Source organism: Parambassis ranga, chromosome 7 (assembly GCF_900634625.1).
Source record: "Parambassis ranga chromosome 7, fParRan2.1, whole genome shotgun sequence".
In the NCBI taxonomy this organism is placed as follows: Eukaryota; Metazoa; Chordata; class Actinopteri; family Ambassidae; genus Parambassis; species Parambassis ranga.
Window position 1 is genome coordinate 14,735,346 of NC_041028.1, and position 19,631 is coordinate 14,754,976.

At 41.8% G+C, this 19,631-nt stretch overlaps 1 protein-coding gene across 2 annotated transcripts in view; it reads right to left on the reverse strand.

The window, feature by feature from the left end:
• Positions 1–7: 7 nt before the first annotated feature.
• The window catches only part of prex1 (phosphatidylinositol-3,4,5-trisphosphate-dependent Rac exchange factor 1), a 71,729-nt gene continuing 52,105 nt past the window's right edge, over positions 8–19,631 (reverse strand). Inside the window, exons 19-40 of one of the 2 annotated variants that reach the window (XM_028409144.1) lie at positions 19,471–19,556; positions 18,324–18,463; positions 16,862–17,012; positions 16,246–16,421; positions 15,734–15,895; positions 14,476–14,686; positions 13,207–13,486; positions 12,374–12,592; positions 9,680–9,768; positions 9,043–9,125; positions 8,416–8,506; positions 8,194–8,322; positions 8,069–8,110; positions 7,201–7,418; positions 6,968–7,070; positions 5,216–5,359; positions 4,462–4,576; positions 3,445–3,511; positions 2,557–2,732; positions 2,249–2,351; positions 2,087–2,154; positions 8–1,963 (exon numbers count right to left, since the gene is read on the reverse strand). In XM_028409144.1, the coding sequence (XP_028264945.1) occupies positions 1,921–1,963; positions 2,087–2,154; positions 2,249–2,351; positions 2,557–2,732; positions 3,445–3,511; positions 4,462–4,576; positions 5,216–5,359; positions 6,968–7,070; positions 7,201–7,418; positions 8,069–8,110; positions 8,194–8,322; positions 8,416–8,506; positions 9,043–9,125; positions 9,680–9,768; positions 12,374–12,592; positions 13,207–13,486; positions 14,476–14,686; positions 15,734–15,895; positions 16,246–16,421; positions 16,862–17,012; positions 18,324–18,463; positions 19,471–19,556 (2,896 nt within the window). In that variant the 3' untranslated portion in view covers positions 8–1,920. The remainder of the gene's footprint in view (positions 1,964–2,086; positions 2,155–2,248; positions 2,352–2,556; positions 2,733–3,444; positions 3,512–4,461; positions 4,577–5,215; positions 5,360–6,967; positions 7,071–7,200; positions 7,419–8,068; positions 8,111–8,193; positions 8,323–8,415; positions 8,507–9,042; positions 9,126–9,679; positions 9,769–12,373; positions 12,593–13,206; positions 13,487–14,475; positions 14,687–15,733; positions 15,896–16,245; positions 16,422–16,861; positions 17,013–18,323; positions 18,464–19,470; positions 19,557–19,631) is intronic. The other variant, XM_028409146.1, reaches the window with a different exon arrangement.

The following is a 19,631-nucleotide window of genomic DNA, read 5'->3' on the forward strand; positions in this document are numbered from 1 at the left end:
AGCGTTGTCATACTGAGAACATTTTATTCACTAGTTTGTTAAGATTCCATTTACAGTGATAATTTTAGAAAGATTCAACCAAAAAAAATCCTTTGTACAGTTATTTTCAAGCAAAATAAAATTGCAGATAAAAGTATTTACAATAAAGAAACATTAGAATAATGTAAATAAATGTGTAATCAGTGACATATCCGTCCAGCTACACCAACATGCTGCAGTCATTATAGCTAATTTAACACACACTTCAAGTCGTGGTAGCTTGATGTTGCCCTGGGAGTTAGTATTTACACAGCAAATGATGATAATGCTGCTAAGTTTTATAGGCCAGTTGATGGATGTGATGTTTCAGTGGTCATGCTAATATCAACATGTTTATTTGGAACCAAAGGGCTTCTAAATAAATAAAGAGGACTAAGTGATCTGCTTAATGAATGCAGCATGTCAAGAGGAGGTTCTTGAAATGCAAGTTTTAACAGCCAAAAAAAAACAACATATTGTCAGTGAGGTTATGCTCAGAGAAGAGAGCTTCTCTTCCAATGCACACAAATACAAAATGCATCATATACTATATTATTTCCATAAAAAATAATCCAATTTAATGTATAGCATTACTCTGCTGCTGTAATACACATCCTATCTTTTTCCTCCGACATGGTTACAGTCTGTATGTACAAGAGAATAAAATCTGCAGTAAACTAATGTTACCGTTTCAGTCGTCGTCCCTTTGTTTGCTTACAGTACTTTTTGCTAACACTGAGTGGACCAATCATTGTGCTTCTTTTAATACCTACAGCAAATAAAACACTTTCAACACAACATAAGAGCCAATTTAAAAACATTGAAAATGATCTCTATCTTCAACTAGTATCAATTAATATATTAATAATTTAACAGTGATTGAATATTATTGACAAACAGCCAAGTTTAGTTTGTTTCAACTTCCTTTGTTCTGATTCTGATTAGCTAGCTTCAGTTCATCCGTCCCTTGCGTTCCCTGAAGATTAATGTAACATTCCCGACACATAAATAAAATGAATTACACGTGCAGTTACGTCTAAAAAAATGGCATGCCATTGGTCCTTTAAATACTGTTCAGTATGAAGGCTGGAATGCTTTTAGATTTTCTTTTTTAATACCTGATATAAGTAAGCGACAAAACGCTCCTTCTGGACACAATAAATAGCTATCCTTCATATAGTGCAGTAATACAGTACTTACACTAAACCTACAGTAATTGCACAGTAACCACATGCAAAGGGCTGAGAAAATATAACAGCCGCGTGCCACCCTCTTTTCCATCTGTCCCTCCATCCCTACTTCCATCTACCAATCTATTCTTTTGACTTTCTGCCTCTACTCAGCCAGTTATCATACATGAATACTGGGGTATTCCACTTCAACTGGGGGTCCTAACACTCAGCCCTGGGGAACACCAGAACAAACAGAGACAGCTCTCTGGAGGTTGCAGTCCAAGGCAAAATGGAAACGACAGTCAGCTACAGGTAGTTTGGTTAATCCAGTTAATAATACAGCTCCCTCTGGACATCCCTTTTACTTGTGTCATGAATATTTTTCACCAGTTGTCAAGTTATTCAGCTTTTTGTGGAAAAAATGCCAGCACAGTAATGTTCCTATCTGGCTGGCTCTAAGCTTCAGTCACTGTAGCAGCTCTGTGGTGGCTGATATTAGTCATCTGTACAGTCTTGTATGTTGCACTGAAAACTCTAGTGGTATCCAGGCTGGAATGATCCCTGTGTAAAATGGGGCAATGTAGGGCAACTTTAAGGGTCTTGCTCTCTCTCTCCATTGGCGATGACTCTTAGAGAGGAAAGACGTGAGACTGCTTCTGTCATCTCTCATCAAATCTTCCACTTCCACCTTCACCCTCTCAGTGACAAGTTCTCTGAAGTGACGGGTTTCTTAGAGTTCTCCATCTGAGGGGGGCAAACACAGCTTGAAGAGCCTGTTGAGAGAAACAAATTTTAAATGAGGGGAGTTCACATGGTTGAACAAGTGTAAATGCTATAAATGGTGCCACATGCTGATGGCATTGGGAGAGGTGTCTAAAAACAGTTCTAAACTGTACCTTGGGGCTGATGGAGGCATCTGGTCCATTACCTTGAGGTTTTTAGCAGAGAGCTCAACTCTGGCCCCCTGATAAGAGACAATATGAATAAATGTGAATCTACAACTATAAAATAGTTTAACCTGAAGCCTTTTTGGCCCAAGGATGTCTGATTCTGTTTACCTGTTTCCGCATTATGTCCATGGTCTGCATGATGCAGCGTGGCATGAGGCCATGGTTCCTGGCTAGGATCATTGCCTGCTCCAGTGTCACACTTAGGGTACACCTGCTCCGAACAAAAAGCCAGAGGTTAGCACTGTGTGTTGCACTTTATTAAACACACACATATCTATGTACACCTGCAGGACACATAGAACAGTGACACATGGCTGAGCTTTTGAGGCTCTGCTGTGCCCATCATAGGAGATGTTAATCTTTATTTCAGCTGACAGTCCAGTGATACGGCACAGTATATTACTGCTGAGACTGACCTCTGCATGCCTGTGCCACACATGGTGATGTGGCACGCTCCAAGGCGGTTACAAAGCTCCGAGGACACACACAGCACGCTGACACCTGACGGGTGGCCTTGGGCGTTTGGGCGCACATTGACATAGGACTGCATTAGTCGACAGAGGTCGTCTAGTGTGTTCAGGGGTCGCAGCAGCTACAAGGAGGAAAGGTAAAAGTTGGAGAGGGTCAGTGGGTAAATGGACTGCTAACAAGATGATTCAGAATCATATCACATAGGAGGTCATCTTCGCAAGCCACTTAGACTACTACTGAGTGTTTAAATATAAAACCAGGGAGAAAAGAAGGGGAACATTTATCTGTATAGTTTCTTTATTTTTGGCAGGTTGTTGCAGGGCAAGTGATGGTGCAATGAAATAAGCAGGACACATCAGAATAATGCAGTAATGCCAAACCCATCCTCTGACTAGTTAACACTCAGCAATACAGAGTAAGTGGCTTGTAAGGTGGAGTGACAGTGAAAAAAACATCACAAAGAAGTTTAACTCTTTCACTATTCATTTCTGGGATCTATTTCAGCTACAGTCAGTCAGTCTGGGACACTAGAACAGGAATCAAATGGAATCGGTTTATCCTTGTGGACGTGTCGAGGTTAGTCGGAGTTAATGTGGGGGGGTCTTGACGAGCTAGTGAGGGGTGTCCAGTGGAGGGAATGGCACACCAGTTCATCTTACTTTTGAAATGCTTGGTTGAAGGTCTCTAACTTCAAGGCCCAGTATCTGTGCTTGCATTTATATTCAGTCACAATATTATATAAAAAAATCACTTATGTTACAAGAACAAGATATAAGGTACATGATGAAAATCCACATTCTGATGTAACTATATCAGATTAAGTGTATATTTACCTGGTCTATCTTCATCGCTGTGGTGTTGGAGTCTGTGGGGAGATTCGACTTCTCCAAATAGAAAGCCCTGTTTGGACAAAAGCATTTCTATTTCAGTTTATAAAACTCTTCATCTCTTCACTATGACTCACTTTGACTGGAAGCTCACTCATGCAGCACATACTTCACTCTATACAATATGTTATAGTGCATGCGCTATACCATAATTATTCATATGAGTCATTTCCTGGCAATTAGTGTGCAGTTATGAGACACAACTAACACTGACATATGAAGGCACAAACAACAATTGAAACAAAGTGAATACACAAATGCTTGCTTGGAAATATGACCAATTTGTATCATATTAACATACCAGTTCCTCTTTACTTTTAGGAATAGGCTTACCCTTTGACAAAGCTTTTCATTTTGTTGTTATGGCTGGTACATCCCTTAGTTATGCCGCTATAGGCACGCTCACCATGTGTGCCAGACTACTCACCTATATTAAAAACGACTATGATGATTTACACAGTTTGCTACCTCACTACTAGCATTATCCTTCTGACCATAATCTTATGAGGACACAGATTCTCTGTTCTCTGTCTGCTCCTGCTTAGAGTGTCTTACCCTGACCCTACTGAAGAAGAGTTTGAAGATTTGTGTTTGCACCCTGGGCTTTGGTAAGAGATAAATGTGATTGTTTTTGGTGCCACATAAACAAATCAAGATTGAACTGAACAAAAATACTCTTCCTGCATCTGAAACCATGTAAACAAACCTCGGATATGTCCTTTGTTGTACTGTTTGCTAAAAAGGATCTCAAAAGAGCTTTAATAAATGAACCTGCCTACAAAATCCTGTTAGCTGATGGGGGATTTTGTGCAGGATAAATGATACAGTTTTCACCTTGAAAAAAAATGCAGTTTTGCTTATGCAACACCGCAGGGGTGAACTCTCACTTTGAGGTGAAACATATCCTGAGTGTGAGTTGAGTGAAGCCACTGAAGAGCTGTGATGCAGCATAGCATAGTGTACCTGAGTCTGCGGTAGTAGGCCTTGACCTTCTCTAGGGAGACAGCATTGGTGCGCTGCTGGAACTCCTCCATGGCGATATAGTCCTGCTGTGACACTCCCTCTGGACGTTCCAGAGCTGCAAACAAAAAGGAAAAGGGGAGGCTTTTAGGACACATCAATATGAACATACAGAGCAATACAAGCATAGTATAACCGTTTAGTTCATCTGGCATTAAAGCTGCTAATCTTGTCATTAAAAATGATCATTATTTACCCAAAATGTCAATAATGATAAATGTGTTTAGCCAACCCACAAATTCCAACATCTGCAATGTTACATGATGCAACCACAACTCTTTCCCAGTAGGTGGTGGTGTTCATCCACAGATCTGCACTACTGAACAGTGTGTTGCACCACATGGGAATAATGTGGGCTCTCTCATTGGATTAGTGTTCCTGCTCACACTTGTGTAATGGCTATTTGGCAGACTGGCATGATGTATAATGCTCTCCATTCACACCAGGCCAGCTGAGACTGATGAAGAACTACGGGAAGAAGCATGGCAAAGGTGGAGTGTCTTAAAAGCCCAATAAAGAGGTTCAGACTAACTTAATAAAAGCGCATAAAGCAATCAGGAAATGTACATGTGTGAGAGTCTAAAAGTCCTTTAATGGCGCTCATTGCCAAACAAAAGATTTGTAGAAACCTGCGAAGGAGGACTTCTCCACCAACTGATCTATAACCCCAGCTTAGTTCTCTCTGTTGTGGTCTCACCCCTTGTGAAAAAGACGGTGTGTAGTTTGAGGCTGCCTCCATTCTGCAGCCGACTGGGTAGCTCACTGAAGTGACAGCTGTCCAGGTACAGGGTGACCCTTAGGGCCTGTCGGCTGCCCTCCACCTGGTAACACACGGGCGTGTCTGCAAAAGATGAGAGAGGAGTTAGCAAATCCATAACAAGACTTTCTGATCCACTCAACAGATAGGAAAAGTGATTGATAGTATATAAGTATGATAAATATAGTTATACTTAACTAAAAAAAATCACATCATGTTCGTTTTGAGGAAGTTTGGGCTCTTTATAAATCTACTGTAAGCTATCTATTTATATTACTGTGTGCTACATTACATTGTGTGTAAAATTGATACACTATATGTACAAAAGTAGTAACAGGATGTTTTTCCATTAAATGTCACAATTCATTGATTAATCAAGATCAATCAATGGTGCAAACAATCATCGACTGTAGATCTACTGCTGCAGCCTTAGGATTTCCCAACAAAATACAGCCTGGCAGCTATATGTGGTGTCTTTTTACGTTTGGTCGTACAGATGTACAAAGATACTTATGTTATGTTAGGACTGATACATTTTCATTTTTATTTTCTTAAAGCATCCACCACATTTTCACTCTAAAAGAATGGTAAAAATGTATGACAAAGGGCAGTAACTGTTTGTGCAAACAACACATGGCTGGTACAAAGCTGACGCTGATTTCTCCTAACATATTCCAACAGGGACACATGAGCAGAAGATGGAAAATGTGACCTTTACTCTGCCACCTCTAGGGTCAGCGCTGTTTCCTACAGAATCTATCCAGCTGTAATCCTATGGAATTGGCTCTGATGCTTCAGGTTGTGTGCAGTCTACCTATAGCTTACTGAATATGCTCTTAGTGAATCAATACTGTCCAATGGACGCTGACGCCACAGACCCTCTGCTTGCACTGCAGCAGTCTGAGCTGATATGCAGCTTCAGCATGAAGCCTTTTCTTTCATAAACCAAAGTGCAGGAGAAGAGTGTCATACTCAAAGAACACAAGTGCATTTTAATACAATATTTGCTAAACACACAAAATGCATTCAGCAGCAGAGTGTGAAGCAAGAATTCCTGCCTCATGTGTAGCTTTGCCTATTGAAATTGGAAGTGCATGTTGTGCTTTTCCTTTGAGCGGCAATCTCTGCCGGCCACATTGAGGCTGCTGAAAAGAGGACTGATTCAGGATGTAGTCATCCTTTGTATCTGTGGGCTTTAAGCCTTTTCCGGAGCACCTTCACTGAATACAGGTTGTTAAAGGCACAAGGACGCCCAGGACTTAAACTTTAAATATATATATATAAAAGGTTTTCAAGATATATTTCTCCACTACAGCAAATATGTTTAATAGTTTTTTTTTTTAATCAAGTGGTGCTTCAGCAATACATGTATATTACAGAAGACCCCCACAGTGTATAAGGACAACTGTGTTATCTATTATATAAGGAGGACTATATGACGAGATGCAGGCCCTGGCCTTGTTTAAGATGATTTACATAGCCATTATAGAGTTGTTTTAGTTTCATATTCAGTAGCTCTCCACTGAAAAGAAAGTTAAATCTGCAATGGAAAAATGGCAATTTCCCCCTCAATAGTGGCCATACATGCACACAATAGAACTTTATTCAGAGCTGGTAAAACCATACAGCTGCTCATTAGCAGTTGGGGTTTGAATAGGTCAAATTGGCCTTTGTTGATGAAGAGTCTCTTACTTGCGACTAGACACTCGTCCTCCAGTTGCCTGAAAAACACAGTGACTTTGTCCAAGTCCAACAGGGCGGCCTTGGTGTCCTCCAGCATGGTCCGCTCCTCTTTCTGTTGAAGGATAGAAAAAAAAGAAAGCTCAGAAGGAGAGTTCTGAAAGCTCTGGAGACAGCTGCATGAGAAAGCTACACAGACTGATGATATTTTGCCGACTGTTTTTCCTAATGAAACCTGTCCTCACCAGGTGTGGGGCGAGTGTGGACTGGAAGTGCAGCAAGACACCAATGACAGATATTTGCTCCAGCCACTTCCGGCTGGTCTCCTTGCCGTCTTCCTGGTACTCGCCAGCGTTGTTGAAGCGCGAGCGCAATGCAGTCAGCAGCTGCTCGGCCAGCGTGCACAGGGCCCCTGTCGCAGCCTGGCAGAAGATCACGTCCCGTCTCAGCTGCAGAGATGTGTCTGGTCAGATAGAAACGATAATGTCAGTTAGAGCAGGAGGGAGATCAGGGACACAAACATATATCGAAAAAGGTCAGCAGGTGAGTGGATGGGAGAGAGCAAGTCACCCCAACCTCCCACTGTAACCTTCCTCATTACATTTGCTGCAATGCATATCCTTTATTCCATTACCCAGAATCCCCTGAGAGGATGTCTCCTATTAACTAACACCATATGTCACTGGGCACAGTTCAAAGGAACGAGAGCATCATGCGCTTTGACTCCAGCCCTCATTCTAGCACAACAACTGGTCTCAACCTGAACATGAGTTTTCTTTAAGCTAACAGCTGCAATGAAAAAGAAACATATATTTTTATATTATTTCCTATTTTTGAAAGATGTTTTAAGGACCTGCAGATGTCTGTAATTTCATATGATGGATGATCCTTTTTTCAGAGAGAGCTAAGCTGGTGGAATCATTTAAAACACTCTACTTATGAGAGCCTTCCTGCTGCTTTAGACTCAGTTCTGCCGAGTGATTGCACGGCCTGTCCCGACATCTCCTGTGGTACATTTTATGGAAAATTACAACTAGCTTCTGTCTAGTTTGATTATCTGCCACCGCTTCTCTCTGCGTATGAACTAGTCTCTGTTTGGACATGTTACTATACCTGTACATTTGAGCAGAGCCAGGAGAAGCTGGTTCTTTCCATCTGTAGAAGCAGAAGAGAAACAAAAAAAATGTTAGTAAGCGTGTATGCACATGTGTTTGTTTGTGCACGTGTGTTCCACTAACCATCTACAAATCTCTGCAGACTCTCTACCAGGGTTTTGATAGAGTTGGGAAGGTTCCAAGGGTCTTCCTGGATGTTTTTGTGGATGATATATCGACAACGGACAGTCCAGTCTTCTGTTTGACGGAACTCTGTGCAGAAAATGTAGTGAGTGTACACTCATTTGCAAGATACAGTGGTGTTAAGTTTCAAAAGTCAGAATGTATTAGTTGAAAAAGGGGTACCTGGCTGGCTGTGGTCAGAGTAAAAGTACTTGGTCTCCTCACAGGCCTTGGTCATTATCGGCCCCTTTAGCAGGCTGTTAATGGAGTCAACCTGTGTGCGAAAATAAACACACATCAGGAATAATCAATCTTTGTTTCCCCACGTCATTTTACTTGTTTCTTTCTGCATCAATCAAACATTCACACAACTCTGCTTCAACTCTCCACCTAAGCTTTGTCGGCCTTGTGTCTGCAGCACCCCCCCAAGCTGCTGTTTACATGTGCAAAAAACTACAGCGGCCAAAGTGGGGCTGCCCCACAGGGACTCAAAGGATATCAGATGCTGGAAAGAGAAGGTGAAACGATGCAGCTCACACTTAGTCCAGTGAAAGTGTGTTTGAGGGGGAGTCGAGCAAAAGATGAGAGAGAAAACCAGAATCCTGACCAGCGAGCTGCACTGGATAACGCAGCCCAGATGTGGACTGATTATTATCACAATGATCTGTTCCAAATGCTTAACGCTGACATGTGCGTTTCTTGTCTACCCATCTGGCTCAAACGAGGATAAGACGCAAAACATTAACCTAACGCTGCCTGCGTATGGTAAGCAAACTCGCCTTTTACTACAAACTCAACATAGTAACTGACCTGGTTGAAAAGGTGCTCAAGGCATCCGTGCAGCTTGTCCTGCTTGTCAGAGGGAATCCTCATGTCACACGGCAGCTCATCCCCTGCCGGCCAAAAATAAAAATATAAAAACACCAAACAAAAAGTTAAAAAAACAAAAAGACATTTGGACACCAGCGTTCATCTGCACTTACTACACATATTTTTTGTGTGTATGTGGATACAAACTGTGATCAAAGCATCAAATTAGAAAAGATGAAAGCTGATAAATCATTCCAGCAATGTCTCAGTGCAGGCTGTTTATGACTTGATTAAAAACAAAGCAATAAAGAGCTTGGCTCTGTGTACAGATATGTGGCAGTGGTGGTGCATATAATATGCTCAGCCACAGTCACCTCAGAGATATCTACAGTGTTTCCTGTAGTGAACAAGCATGATGTGATTAACACATCTTCTGATTTATTTTTATGCAAATATCTCTCTGGTCTTGACTATATTATACTATGGTGTGTTTGAACTGAGACATATGAAACAACAGCATTGTTGCAGGTTCTAACTATGCAGAATAAAAGATATATTTTTTTTACCATTTAAATGATTTTTATATTTACAAATAATATGAATATATATAAATATATATATAGTGTAAAAATAGTACCTGATCCCATCTCATCACTTCCCAGGTAAGAGCTGTTGCTCCGCACACTGGTATAGGACAGGACTGAATCTCTGTTGCTGTTGCATTCACTGCAAAAAATGCACACAAGTACACACTGTTAAAATGTATTATGCTGCAAAGGGCTCATTCCGTTCTCAAACCACACAGAGGATTTGGAAAGCAGCGTCTTGTAATTATGCTGCCAAATAATCCTTCTGATTGTAAATGCCTTTTCTGATTTACTGTACGTGAAACCGAATGTAATTAAATGTTTCTCACAACAACATCAACCGCTGCTGGTTTACACTGAGGAGGAGTCTTAACTAAACTGTAGCTGTGACTAATAATAAAGGCTCAAACACTGAAAAGAGGCTTTTCTGAACACATTCTTTTTTTGGCTTTGTTCCTTCACATTCCTCACACGTTATATGTGCAGACAACTTCTGAATGCACAGGACAGATGTGCAAAGTGACTTCTGGAAGTCTGGTATTTATAGTCATACATCTACGTGATTCTACATGATTACCGGGGGCACGTGAAGGATTTATGTTGCTCAAATTATACATGGCTTTAAGTGAGCATGTTCACAATCCCCTCAGAGGAGCTCTGAATGATTCACAAGCTGAATTACCATGACAAACGGCCTACGAGTTTACTACGAACAACACGACAACACTGGCTTTGTCTTCCTTTTACTATTATCACGCTTGGCTTTACGTCGGGGAGGGGGTGGAGGATTCAGATCTGGATATCACCTGCTGGGTTATTCTGTGGTTTTCAGTGCATGTATATATTGGGGTGAATGTGTATTTGTGTTGGTTAGGGTAGTGGGGGTGGATACCACAGAGCTGCTGTAATTATGGGGAGAGAGAGTTAACACAACTTGGCTCAAATTCTCAGCTGGCTTTTACTCACATACACTTGTGCAAACACAACAGTGTACACTTGCAGTAACACGTGTGTATGCGCTTGTAAAACTAGACCTCTTGTGTGTCCTTTAACAGAGAGTTCGTTCACTGACCACACACACACACACACACTAAAGTTGAATGTCTACATCTCCAGTGTGAGCACCACTGTGATACCACAACACACACACACACACACATACATACAACCAGTACATGATCACACTTACATTAAAATATACATGCAGGGTGACACATTCACAGCTCTAAATGAATGCACACAATGACAACACAACATGGGTGTCAGTGAGGAACTCATTAACAACCTCTGTTTGCTCTGTGCACTACTGCGACACTCTGCCTCATACATTTACCAGTAGAGCTGCAGTTTATAGCATCCACATTTTTAAAGAAGTCTATAATTAAAGTGTAAATTGTGTTCAGGTCAGTTCATACATCAAAGTCGACATTTGTGCCAAATTTCAAGACGTTCCTTAATTATAACCAATAATGTTCTTTCTGAGGTCACAGTGACTATAACTGCTGACCACTACAATGATCCTGTGAACATATCCAAAGGATTTGACAGACACACTGACACAGAAACATGAATCAAAGATGCATTCGTTCTAAGTCATGTCCTCTCTGAGGAAACAGGATGATGCGCAGCGCTGTTTGGCCTTTTAAGCAAGAGGATAATCAATCACTTGAGATACATTCTGACACTCTGAGTGAAATGTTATCTATTTCAGCCGGAGCTGGACACACTTTAGATATGTCAAGATACAAAAGGTCTTACCAAGGCCATACACACACACACAGCCAGTGATTTATGGATGCAATGTGCTAAAGTTTGGAACACTTTATTCATACAATCCTCTTTCTCTTCCTCTCTATGACAGCGTCTCCTGTCCCTTATCTAACATTGTGTTTCTCACAGGTTGTACTCGGCCATTGACCTCCAGCTGTTCAACTCTAAGCCTGTCACCACCTCAGGCTTTGGTGTCTGATTCTCACGGTGGGACAAAAACACACACAAAAAACACCCACTTTTGAAACACAGTGGCACATTTTATCGCATCAAAAAATTGTGAAAAGTGGTATGATTCATGCACATTCACTGAAAACTTTCAGCATTTTTTCATTTCAAAGCATTTAGTAAACAGCGTGCTGTGTGTGTGTGTGTGCCACATAGTACAGCCTACATTTTCCTTTACATTTTATAGCGATGAGGTCGTTGCATTTCACATGGCGTGGCCGGGCCCTAATGACAGAGTGGGTGAAGAGGCCGCGCCCCAAACATTTGGCTCTATTATACACCAGCCCACCGCACCAACAACCAATAACTACATCTTAGTGGGTGGTGGAGGGTGGGGCTCTGCAGAGCTCTGCCCAGTGAACCATGCACACACACACACAGTCCCATACAGGGAAACATCTGAATGAATTTGCAACAAGAAAATGACATAACCAGATCTGACCAAAACATTTTGAAGTCATTTTTAGCACTCCTTCCCAGGGAAAACATCTGGAGTGAATTGTAGTCTCCAAAGGGGGCACATGAGGAGCATTATAGGTTTGTGGAGTAAAAATGGAGTTTGAATGTTCATTATTTTTTATAGAGTGCAAAAATAAAGGTGTGAAATGAGGGCATCAGTGATAGTTCTTTGTGTTTTTATAAGCAGGAGTTCCTTCCATTCAAGACCATTAAGTTATTAATCATCCCTTCTGCTCAGTTAGAAAATCAGGTCTCTTTTCAACATTAAGTGGAGCAACTTCAGTTACCTGTAGGAGTCCCTGTAGCTCATCGTGTCATGACCTGAGTCCTCCTGGTCCTCCTCGTTCACCATGAAGCAGACTCTTTTGATGCCGCCTTGCTCTACTTTGTCCTGATCACAGCCGTCCTCGCAGGGGGCCAGGGAGGGCGGCTGACTCGCCTCATACACCGGAGGCTCCCCACCTTCACCTTGGGGCTGCGTCGGCTCCGTGATAGATGACAGGAGGCTAAAGAGAAAAGATTATTTTTACCATAGTTTGATTTTCAAACTACAAAATATGGATAAAATCTAACATGAGAAGCATTTCTTACAGCTTTTATAGATGTACTGAATACAGAAATCCTTAATGTCAAGACACTCTTATGCTTATAATTCTATCAAAATAAATGTCTCCACAATCAAACATACACTTCTATTCATTCATACTGCCACACCTCTTCCTCAGCACCAATACACAATGTGTGTCTCTTTTCTCTTGATGTTATCCTGGCCTCACTCCCTGTTCCTGTACTGGGCCTGGCTCATAAATATTTTGGGCCTGAAGAATGTTCCTTTTGTAAATCCTCAGCTTTAAACAAGGCAAAGGGCAGACAGACAAAGAGAGGCTGACAAAACAGCCTCAGGAGGCTGAGTGCGGGGATAACACACACACAGATCTTTAAATGTCACCATGAAGGCTACGAAAATAGTCTACTCACATATAAACACCAGATGAATGACAATGTTTGATAACAGCACACACGGGCAGAAAATATGTTGTGAATGTGTATTACTCAACACATTTTATTTTATAGCCTGACTAATGGAATAGGAAGAAATCATATTAGTTGTTGCACTTACACGTCTATCTGAGCGACATACTGCCTCATTTCCCTCACAGCAACATCCAGGCGGCTGTACAAGTTATTGTAGGCGTCCTGCGTCTCCGTGTCTTCCTGTTTGAGCAGGAAACTCAGCCCACCTTCTCCATGTCCACCACGCTGGCCGTTCACCACTCCCTCGCCTCCATCCACAGTCACCTCCCCCTCTGCTTCATCACCGTCCAAGCCAGAGCAGCTCCAGGAAGGAGCACCCATGCTGGTCATGCAATGTTGAGTGTGGGACATGGGGTTCAGTTGCGCTGCAGGAGAAGAGGATCAGTGTGATAAACAGCATGAAAAGATGGTTGAATGAAAAAGACTTGACTCTCTATTTATCCAAATCTATGAAGAAACACTCTTCTCTGTTTGGTCTGGATGACAAACAACTTGTTAAAGGGCACTTTAGCAACTGATGTGCACAGGATGCAGAACTGTTTATTTGGGGCAAATGCTAAACTTTATGCACACACACACACACACAGCATACGATGCTGGAAGAGGAGATTTTTATCACTTCAGGTAATAAAGTCAATTTCAGACTGCTTCTCCACAGCTGGAGTGCAGCTAAGCCGCCTTGCTTCTTGAACATCACTTCACCAGTACAACTGCCAGGCAGATGTCTGAGAGGCGGCTGGTGCTGAGAACAAAGATGAGGACGAGACATCACGGAACAATGCACGCTAACTGCCTGCCGTCTAGACATCTGCACTGCATTTTCATCTTTGCAGAGAGCAGAGTTCAACTATTAACCCTGAGGATTCTTAAAATCGAGCTGCCATAATTGAGTTTTGCATCCATTCATGAACTTTTTGTCCTTTTCTTGAAAAAATGCTTTTTAACAATACATTCCATTACAATTCCTTGCTCTCTTTTTTCCTTTCTTTTTGACCTCTGCAGCAGCAGCAGCATTGCAGACTGAATGGCATACATTCCTACACTGCCCCGAGGCACCATCTCTGCTGACATCATTCATTCACTACTCATGTCAATAACTTGAGTACAGCCTGGGGCTAATGGAGTCTTAATGGCAAACCACTCCTCTAATTTGCGTTGGGAATCCTTGTTGAGACCTCATGTGTTTTCTTCTCTGTGCTGCGGGATTTAAACGGGCACAGAGGGTAATTAGTCAAAATGATCACTGAGCTAGTGTTAAGTGGGTTTAAGTTATATTATCACGACAGGGACGGTTCTCAGTTGCAGCAGTGAATATGTGATGCAATGCTCAGACTTTGCTGGATGAGCTCCTTACCCTGATCGGGGTCCAGGCCAAAGATGGAGTTTTTGCGACCAAACCGGATGCTGAATGTCCTGCCGGCAGAGGTAATGCTTTTGGGGTAGGAGACCTGCATCAAGTTGACGTGACAATTGGTGGGGACGAAGTCCATGCAGCCCAAAGGGTGAGGACGAACGCCGGCCTGCCTGAAGGAGGGCCACACCTTGTTCCTCAGTTCCAGAGCAAACTGGATTATTAAAAAAAAAGAGAGAGAGAGAAAACATGAAGACACATGACTGCAGCTGTAGTGGTGAGTCAGTATGTTTACACACACACTAATATTACAAAGCTATAAACAGGATATCCAGTTTGAATACAGGGCTTTTTTTGAATGTAGCATTTTCTGATTGAGACATGAGGGATATGTCAGTATTAGCCTCTCTGTTTATAGTCAGATCTGTTTTGCACCAAACAAAAGTTAGCACGACTGGCTTAGATATTCTGACCAACATTTCAGGAGAACAACTTCTAAACACGTTTTTTGATATACACATATATCGTAACAGTGACATTTTCCTGAACGCAGTTGAAAGATACAGTGATGTACTCAGAGACTGCATGAACACAAGCAATGCTGGTTTTGTTCAACATCAAAAACTGAATATTTTGTGCAAGTAAACATAGTGACACATGATGACAGTCATAATGAAGATTTATAATGTGATGTTCAAAATGAAGTGTAAACACAGAGAGAACTGTGTCATCTGTCCACTTTGATTACGGTATATTGTTGTTTTTGAATAAACTGAGAGATAAAACCGATGCTTATTTTCTACCGACCACCACACAGATAACCTCTTTTTAGAAGAGAAGCGACTGTGGGCGAACACAAATGTGGCCTTACTGCTCTTGGACAGGTTGTTATTTGTAAAATAATTGGACTATGCAGCTATGGCAGTTCCTTTGTCTAAATGATGAATTATTGCCATGGAACTGTGGTAAAGTTTTTCACTCATAGATTCTCTACTCTGCTTCGTCTCCATGGCTACCGTTGCTCCTCTTTTCAGTTTCACTAGTGTGTGTCAATGAAGAAATGTCACCACTGGATTTAAGGTATACTGCTAAATACAGAGAGGTTCATTTGATGCTAATAGGCTTAAATAACAGGCCAAATTGTATGTAACACTCATTTGTATCAGAAAGTTCCAGACAAAAGCTTTGATCTCAGTGTGAGATATATCACTGAAGGAATGATTAACCGTGTGTGTGAAGAAGTAAAGGTATTTCTCAGTACCTGCTGATAGCTGCTGATGCGCCGTCTGATACTCTCCAGCTTGGTGTCACAGATATGTCTGAACTCGTACTGTGGCATGGTAACTACTCGGTCGCTCTGGGAGATGAGCTGGCTGCAGTTACGAACAAAGAGGTTGTCATCACCAGAAAATGCTTCCAGGATCTGTAGAGACAAGAACCAGCCATCAGGACAGATCACTGCTGCAATACAATTTTAGATTCCAACTTTCCAATACAAACAATTGAACGTCTTCAAATCAATAGTATGACTTAAACAAACATTACAAAATGGCCAGATTTGGATCTTAGATGGCACAAGATGTGATATGCCAAACCCTGAGAACATGTGCGCAATATTAACTGCAAATTTAAGGTGATATTAAAAAACATTTACCTAACAAATGAATACAAATAAGGCTTTCCCTTGGGAAGCATTATATATGTTTCTAATTCTACCTTCCCAGCCAACAGACACAATAGCTGCATCAAACTACACCGTTTTCACTCAACTACCTTAGCAGTGAGGCTGAAGCATCCTTTGGGCTCCACCATCTTTTCCAGGACATGGCTCTTGATGCCAGCGGTGCTCACGTACTCGTAGACGACGCCGTGTTCCAGGTGGACATTATCCACCGTCAGACTGACCAGAGGCAGGTCATCGGACAGTGAGAGTCTGCCCAGCCTGTAGTCTGTGGAGGATTGTTTGAAATATTTCACAGACATTCAGCAGGTAATTTTAGTTAAAACATTTACATTATACATTTAAATAATGCTAAACACTGCAAGAAAATATAGCATAATATATCTCCAGTGTTTTGGTCAGGAATACATCAATAATATACAGTATGTTTTGTAATGACACAAGCAAAGGTACACAGTGTGCTGCACATCTGTCAAGTGTGATTACCCTGCCAGCCACTAAGTCTATATATGGTTTCTACATGACGTTCTGTAGCGTGTAGAAGTGTAATTTTCAAACAGGGAAACTATATTCAGAGCAAATTACCCACTGCTGAAGCCACTTTTTAGTGACTGTGACCTAATTCAGAGGCAGCGTAGGTAGAGTATGTTTTTAGCGACAGAACTTTTTTTCTCTCCTGAGAGATTTTCTACTCTTCTTAAAACTCACCCTCACCTGTTCCATTGGTGCCGTTCTCCTCCTCGTGGTCGGAGCCATTCTCCACCGGGTAAGGGCTGAAAAGACTCTCCTCCTTCTCACCTGCACTCTGTTCTCTTTGCAGCTCTTCCACATCCTCAAATGCACGGTACACCCACTGACACTGTGGAAAAAATGTTGGATACATACTGAATATGACTGCAGTGTTAATGGAATTAAAAATGAGGAAGAGTTTGATGGATACATGGTGAGTAGTCCTCCTGCTACATCTACACACTTGGTCTACTAGTTCTGGTACATTTTTTGTAGATGTCAAAAAGGTGATCACGGAATTTCTTCTTCATCTTAGGAAAGAAGTACTAGTCTGACAGGGCCAAATCATGTAACAGTGGATGTTGAAAAAGTTCAAATCTGGCAGCCTGGGGACGTATGAGAAGAAGCACCATCATGGTGGAAGAATAGTCCTCCTGTCAGCTGAATATTCTTGATTTTCTCCTTTAGCTGGACAGATCTCTACATAGATCTTGTAAATGGTCTCCAATGTGGTAAGAACAAACATCCTTTTCTAATGTTTACAACATGTCTGCACGATGAACATTTGGATGCTTAATTGCCTTCTGTCGAGGTCACAACCTTATCAATCAGATGTCATAAATGATAAGGTATGTTAACATGACTCTTCATACACAAAAAGGAAGAGAAGAATGTGAAGTATTTTCACATGCCCTGTGGACACAGACACCTTTCACCTGAAGAGGCAGTCAGGGCTGACTGCACCTACCCGAACTCAACAACGCAGTCAGCCACATCAACTACATCCTGGTAATTTACCCTGCTGTTAAATGAAGCAGCAAAGATTCACTGGAACAAATCCAAAATAAGGCAGCTCAGCTGAGTCTGTTCACTGGGTTTGAGCAAAGGGGATATGTCAGTAAAGAATGATTGGCTAAATAAAACTAAACACAACAGTGTTCATGGAGGACTCCCTACTCTGTCTGCAGCATTGTGAAATACTGCCTGAGGACATGAACTGCTGCTGTAGGAATGTCAAAACAACCAGAGAAGTTTGCAGTTTTGACATTGGCCATGTGGTATTGAGTATAAATACAAGCTGTGACTCAATTTGGAATAATAAAAAAAAATCTACAACTTTGATTTGAAACTCTGTTCAAACTGAACCGGTTGTTAACACGTTACTTGTGTTTAACTCTCCTTGCTGGCAGTAATGTATCTTAAACTAAAAAATGTTCCCTAAGTGTGGCCTGAGGCAACAACGTGGCAGCTGGTAATTTACATAGACCACTAAACAACCTGCTGCTGCAAATGCAATGAAGAAACAGTTCTAGAAATGTTGACTCAAATGGTGGTAAGCAATGTAACATTGTTACTGATACAAATCAATCGTGTAGTATAAATGAAGGACTCTTGGACAGCATGTTTTGACCCTGTTGAGGTACAGTTTGTGTTCTCTCACCGCTTGGGGAGGCTCCTGGTGGGTGTGCTGGGCTGTGAAGTGCTCCAGAACCTCTTGGTAGTCACTGTGGTTGACATTGTTGCCGTTGACCTTCAGGATAACTTGGCCAGGTTGAAGACCTACCCCTGCCGCCTCCCAGCCTGCCAAAGTCAAAGGTCACAGCGGCATAAGTACAGTAGAAGTTTACAAAGTTACATTTAGGTTAGTCAAATCTTTTGGGTTTAATTCCCACATCTCTGCTGCTATTTTGTTCTTACAGGAAAATAGAAAATTACTGAGTTCAGTGTCCTAACATGCAGTCTCATGATACTAATGGCTTTTCAGCCTGGAAGTCCAATCAACACCTCCATCATCTTCCTCTCCAGTCTAAAAATACCAGCACTGACATCACTTCCACCCAGGGTGCCAGCAATTACCCAACTCTGGGCCTACTTGACCCATGCAGGAGAAGACATAAGGGGACTGATTTAAGAAAAAAAAAACACTCTTGAATCCAAATGGGAAAAAGCCGCACATCTTATATAGACAGAAGTTTGAACAGCGGAGGAAAGGAGAGCAGAGAAGGCAGGAGTGAGAGCCCATAATAAAGGAAAGTAAAACTGAGCAATCACATTCCTCGGTTGCACCGGTTGTTGACTATTCCTATTCTTCCAATTTGTTTATCCTCTCCTGCTCTTGTCTGGTTTACACACTGGGATTCATTCCTATTTCAACTCATCATAAATCTTAGTTTTTTCAGGACAAACATCTGGTGAGGAGGGTATGTGTGTCTTCTTAGTTACCTAATACACCGTTTGCTCTGATCAGCATGTTTTAAAAGCAGTCTATTAGGAGTCTGAACTCTGACCACAGGCAGTCTGGCTGACAGGTGGCCATAAAACCTCACTAAAAGCAGAATGTAACAGGTGGTTGGAGGCTACAGTTACCTCATCTTTCCCCCGAATTCACTCACAATTATTTGTCTTTCTGACACCATAAACATATATAATGCATTTACTGGCACACATGTCAGGCCATAAGGAAAATACATCTCAGTAATAAGTCAATTAAAACAGCTTGCTTGTATCCTTGCGTTCCTTACCCACAACCCTTGAAAGAACTGTGGTGGTTGTTCTGGCTTTAGGGGTCAATTAACCCTGTCACTCACCTTTCCTGACAGCATGGACGTGAGGTGGAGCAGAGCCACAGAGTCTGAAGGAGAGGCTGTCTGGGTTGTCGGGAATCTTTACAATTCTGGAGGAAAAAAGACCAGTTAGACCAGAGCGCCCTAGGTGCATGCATGTGTGAGTATGTGTTAGTGCATGCCCC